Source organism: Vigna radiata, unplaced genomic scaffold (genome assembly GCF_000741045.1).
Source record: "Vigna radiata var. radiata cultivar VC1973A unplaced genomic scaffold, Vradiata_ver6 scaffold_275, whole genome shotgun sequence".
In the NCBI taxonomy this organism is placed as follows: domain Eukaryota; kingdom Viridiplantae; phylum Streptophyta; class Magnoliopsida; order Fabales; family Fabaceae; genus Vigna; species Vigna radiata.
Window position 1 is genome coordinate 163083 of NW_014543809.1, and position 6167 is coordinate 169249.

At 35.1% G+C, this 6167-nt stretch overlaps 1 protein-coding gene across 1 annotated transcript; it reads left to right on the forward strand.

The window, feature by feature from the left end:
- The first annotated feature begins 2389 nt into the window (after positions 1-2389).
- LOC106754881 (probably inactive leucine-rich repeat receptor-like protein kinase IMK2) lies at positions 2390-6167 on the forward strand. Its single transcript, XM_014636948.2, has 2 exons — positions 2390-4836; positions 5412-6167. Exons 1-2 carry the CDS (start codon positions 2886-2888, stop codon positions 6017-6019), a joined length of 2559 nt encoding a protein of 852 aa, XP_014492434.1. The 5' UTR covers positions 2390-2885; the 3' UTR covers positions 6020-6167.

Consider the following 6167-nt stretch of genomic DNA (forward strand, 5'->3'; position numbering starts at 1 on the left):
TGTAAATACACTATGTTAAATTCCTTGCACACCAACTGTTTGATAAAATACCAAAAAGAGTTTCTTGTGTTGTTTTTGTGCACTTTGATGTCTAATTGAGTTATAAAAGGAATAATTGTCATGTGTTGCACAAGTCTCTTGGGAAAACGATACCTGGTCTTACCAGTTTTATTACTTGAACGATTTGGTACACTTGCCAATGAGTTAACACATATACAAACATGAATAATATCCAATCTTGTGACTACTCGATGAATTTATGCTCCAACATCTGAAATTGTGACTATTTAATAAATCTGAACACCAACTACCAAAATTATGACTATTGGATAAATTTGAACACCAACAACCTAAATTACAACTATTTTGTAAATTAAAGTATAAAACAACATATTTCTTTTAATATATATTTCTTTTAATATATATTTCTTTTAATACAAATTTCCAATTATGTAAGAAACTCGAAAATGCTAAAGCATTTTAACATTTGGAATTACACCATATTTGGAATGTATAGCATTACATTTATAAGTTCAAAATAGTTCGGCATTAAATTATTTTTATTTAATCTATTAAATTTGATACCTATGTAGTTTTAAACTAAATCAAATCTAAAAATTATAACTCATATATAAAATACGGACAAAATAGATGCTAAATGCATTAGATGTTAGGGTTGATGGTACCGTACATTTTACATCTCTGCCTCGCTATTTTTCTTTATCAAAATTTGCACAAATCGCATGCTGAAGAAGTTTTAAAGTACTTTTGACTAATTAGTGATAATGTATATTTGAAACGTGAAAACCCAATCAACTTCGACTCCTAAAATGGATACTAATCTGTCTCCTCCTCACATAACATCATTGTTTATAATTTCAAAAAATGTTTACTTTTTTTTTCAACTTATATTAGAAATAACTCAAAGATGTTTGTACGAAAAGAAGTTTTCCTTTTTTTTTTCAATTTTTTAAAACAAGTTTGTCGAAATATAGAAAAATTGTTTAAAAGTAATTATTTTATCAAGAAAATAATTTTTTTCGGATTTTTTTTAAAACAAACATAACTATTATAAGAATTAAAAGTAAAATCTATATATGGGTATCTGATAATTAAGCATGGCCAAAGGTGTTACTAGTCATATTTGCATTTTGACTTGTTAATAATTACAAGAGAAAATTGTTCCTATGACCTTTTTCATGCATTAGGAAATGGAAAAATTTTATAGCTGAATACCCAAATAGATCATTCTTTTCCTCTAATACTACTAGTTAGTTGACATTTTTTTTTTAAAATTAAACTTATTTCCATTTTTATAAGGAAAATAATAGTTAAATAAAATCATTTTGATTGACAAATTTTCACTAATTTAAGTATTTTAAAATTACTTTTCATCAAATAAATTGAAGCAGATAATCTTCTCAGTTTAGACCTACTATCTAGAAGGCCATATGTAGAAAAAGAAATTATACATGCAATTAATTACTCAAGTAATTTAATTTTAACTGTTACTGTAGTGTCTTTTTAAGAAATTATTTAACGCGTAGCTTAGAAAATTAATTGATATTTTTTTTTAACAATGAATATAAATGTAATGTTGAAGCTATAAACACTATCACTATCTAGCTTTTGCATCTCAAAATTTTGTTTGTTAGTTGAAAAAGTGGAACACAATGCCTTAATCCTCAATTAATCCTCTTAATTCTTGAATTTCTTAAAGTTCACTTCTTCCCCATGCTGTTTCCAAAGCATATAAAAATCAATTCGTTGCAACAAAATAATGAATGTGACACTGACACACCAATATACTTTTGCCCCAACGTAACACAATTTACAACTCTTGTTTGTTTTGTGCTCCACCTTTTCAAGCTAATAATGTGTTCTATACCACAGATATGTGAATTATGAAAGCATAAGGAGCACAATCTGTCACTTTGATGTCCCTACTCGCAGTACATTATACACCATTGCCAGAAAGATGCCTTAGATAAACACCTTCTTTATCACTCAAAATAATCACAAAGTAAAAGATGAAGAAAAAATATTAATGTACTATTACACACTTTTATATTTATTTAACATAAAATATAAAAGTAAAATGATCTTAAAAATATAAAATTTTGTTAAAAAATATTTTTCAAAAAGAAAAATAATGATGTGGTAAATGATTTTTAAAATATCTAAAATTTATCATTTTAAACTTTTTTTATTTATTTTTTTTTAATTTTGTTAACTGCAGCTTGTGGGTTGTGGGGTTTACCAAACACTCACTCATGGAAGGGTAGTTTAGGTAATTAAAGTTTTTGTCTTTTGTAACATATTTTCTGAGAATATAATAATGTTGATGATGAGGAGTCACACTAAGGAAGTAGAACGAGGAAAAGAATGGGACCCTTAGAAAATGTAATGCATCCAAAACCAAATCCAATGCAATGTAGCCGTTGGAGAAGGAAACCCCATATCACATCTCATCTCTGCTTGGTCTTCTGATGTCCCAACCCAACCCGTTATGCAGCAGCAGTTATGATAATTTAGACAATGAAGTAAAACTAGCCGTTAGGATTAAGAAAATTGCAACCTTTGACTCATTCTACTCATGACCACCACCTCATTTCATTTATCTCTCTTCATCCTTAAACCCCACCAGCACCTTTCTTCACTCACATGCTTTTTTCAGAACTGTAGTCCCTCTCTTTTCGCTCTCCACTTTCTTGTGTTAGTATTTAGACCTTCCTCGTTGTTCTTCATTCTACTAGTATTATACCACTACTACTGTTATCTGAGCTGAGTCTGTCTGAGAGGTGTGAGCCTAAAGAGAGTGAAAGTGTCTGTCTTACTTTCTTTGCTTAGCCATTGTTTGTTCTAAGTTCCCACTTACCACTTTCATGGGACACAACAGTTGTCATGTCAAAGATTTCTACACAGACCCTTTTCAGGTTAACCTCTCTTTTGCTTCATATGGCCATAGGAGGAGGAACCACAAAGGTGGTGGGGGTGGTGGTTTTATTTACTTAGCTTTTTTTGTGTTTCTTTTGCAAGCTTTGGCTTCTGTCATTCAGCCTGTTTCAGGGCAGTTGTGGGATGGGGTGGTTGTGACTCAAGCTGATTTTCAAGCCCTGAGGGCTATTAAGAATGAGCTAATTGACTTCAAAGGGGTCCTCAAGAGCTGGAATGACAGTGGTCTAGGTGCTTGTTCTGGGTGGGCAGGAATCAAGTGTGTGAATGGTGAGGTTATTGCAATTCAGCTTCCTTGGAGAGGGTTAGGTGGCAGGATCTCTGAGAAAATTGGCCAACTTCAGTCTCTTAGGAAGCTCAGTCTTCATGACAATGTTCTTGCTGGTCCAGTTCCTTTGTCACTTGGCCTCCTTCCCAACCTTAGAGGGGTTTATCTCTTCAATAACAAGCTTTCAGGTTCTATCCCTCCTTCCCTTGGCAATTGTCCAATGCTTCAATCTCTTGATATTAGCAACAATTCCCTCAGTGGTAAAATCCCTCCCAGTTTAGCGAGATCTACTAGGATGCTTCGGATCAATTTGAGCTTCAACTCACTGTCTGGATCCATTCCTAGCAGTTTAACCATGTCTCCTTCTCTAGCCATTCTTGCCCTTCAACACAACAACCTCTCTGGCTCTATCCCAGATTCTTGGGGTGGAGCTGGAAAGAAGAAAGCTTCCCAGCTTCAGGTTTTGACCCTTGATCACAATCTCATTTCTGGAATCATCCCAGTTTCTCTAGGCAAGCTAGCTTTACTTGAAAATGTTTCTTTGAGTCATAACCTGATTGTAGGGCCTATTCCAAGTGAACTAGGTGCACTTTCTAGGCTTCAAATTCTTGATCTTTCAAACAATGCCATCAATGGCAGCATTCCTGCTAGCTTCTCTAACCTCTCTTCTCTAGTTTCATTAAACCTAAATAGCAATCAACTTGCAAACCATATTCCTGATTCTTTGGACAGGTTGCACAACCTTTCTGTGCTTAACCTGAAGAACAATAAGCTTGATGGCGAAATCCCACCAACAATAGGGAACATCTCAAGCATTAGCCAAATTGATTTCTCTGAGAACAAATTAGTTGGAGGAATCCCAGATTCCTTTGCTAAACTTGCGCATCTCAGTTCATTCAACGTCTCTTACAACAACCTATCTGGTCCTGTCCCATCTCTACTTTCCAAAAGATTCAATGCTAGCTCTTTTGTAGGGAATCTTGAGCTATGTGGGTATATCAGTTCAAAACCATGCTCTTCACCCCCTCCTCATAATCTTCCAGCTCAATCACCACAACCTCTTTCTAAGCCTCATCACCGAAAACTAAGCACCAAGGACATAATCCTCATAGTAGCAGGTGTTCTTCTGTTGATTCTGTTATTACTGTGCTGCTTTTTGTTGTGTTGTTTGATCAGGCGAAGAACTGCTTCAAGCAGAAAGAGTGGCAAAGCTGCTAAGGCTGCAGCATCTGCTAGGAGTCTTGAGAAAGGTGCTTCAGCTGGTGGTGAGGTTGAATCAGGAGGTGAAGCTGGTGGGAAACTAGTTCACTTTGATGGGCCATTTGTGTTTACTGCTGATGATCTTCTGTGTGCAACTGCGGAGATAATGGGAAAAAGTGCATATGGAACAGCGTACAAAGCAACACTGGAAGATGGTAACCAAGTTGCTGTGAAGAGGTTGAGGGAAAAGACTACTAAAGGGCAGAAGGAGTTTGAAACTGAGGTTGCTGCACTTGGCAAAATCAGACACCCAAATCTCCTAGCACTTAGAGCCTACTATTTAGGACCAAAAGGAGAGAAGCTTCTTGTCTTTGATTACATGACAAAAGGAAGTCTAGCATCATTCCTTCATGGTAAGTAATCTTTAAACTGGTTCTGCCATTGCTTCTGATACTGGTATTTGATATATCTAACATTTACAACTGTAATTAGAATTTCGTTTGAGTAGAGTTTTTTAATCCTGTAATGTTGTGTCATTTCTTCTGATTCTGATATAATATATTAAGATATGCATCGGTTATTTATCGTGAGTACTCGACAGTAATTAGAGAATGTGTTCTGGCATTGCTTCTTAAACTAATAAATGAATTATTACTACATTGTAAGTACTAAAGATTGATTATATTGTGTTGTNTCATTGCTTCTGATACTGATTGTGTTGTGATTAGAGAATGTGTTCTGGCATTGCTTCTTAAACTAATAAATGAATTATTACTACATTGTAAGTACTAAAGATTGATTATATTGTGTTGTNTCATTGCTTCTGATACTGATTGTGTTGTGATTAGAGAATGTGTTCTGGCATTGCTTCTTAAACTAATAAATGAATTATTACTACATTGTAAGTACTAAAGATTGATTATATTGTGTTGTGTCATTGCTTCTGATACTGATTGTGTTGTGATTTATCTGATTCTAACAAATGCAGCTCGTGGACCTGAAATTGTTATTGAATGGCCAACAAGGATGAAGATAATGATTGGAGTGACTAGGGGCTTGAGCTACCTTCATAGCCATGAGAACATTGTACATGGGAACCTCACATCAAGCAACATACTATTGGATGAGCAAACAGAAGCCCACATAACAGATTTTGGTCTCTCAAGGCTGATGACAACTTCTGCCAACACCAACATCATTGCCACTGCAGGAAGCCTTGGCTACAACGCACCAGAGCTTTCAAAGACCAAGAAGCCTAACACAAAGACTGATGTGTACAGTCTTGGTGTTATCATGTTGGAACTCCTAACTGGAAAGCCACCTGGGGAGCCAACCAATGGCATGGACTTGCCCCAATGGGTTGCCTCCATAGTGAAGGAAGAGTGGACTAATGAAGTGTTTGATTTAGAACTCATGAGGGATGCACCAGCCATAGGGGATGAACTGCTTAACACATTGAAATTAGCACTGCATTGTGTTGATCCATCTCCTGCTGCTAGGCCTGAAGTACACCTAGTTCTGCAGCAATTGGAGGAGATCAAACCAGACTTGGCTGTAGGGGATGATGGAGTTACCAAGGTTCAAACAACTGAGTAAAGGATTACACGTTTTATTCTTTATTTGTTTGTTCATTGAGTTTATGTGTATATAGAGTGAGAATTATTTTACACTAAGTATTCTTTTTAACTTGGAGCAATAATGTATGTTTTGAATCTCTATATGACAAGTATTTCATTAAATGAAA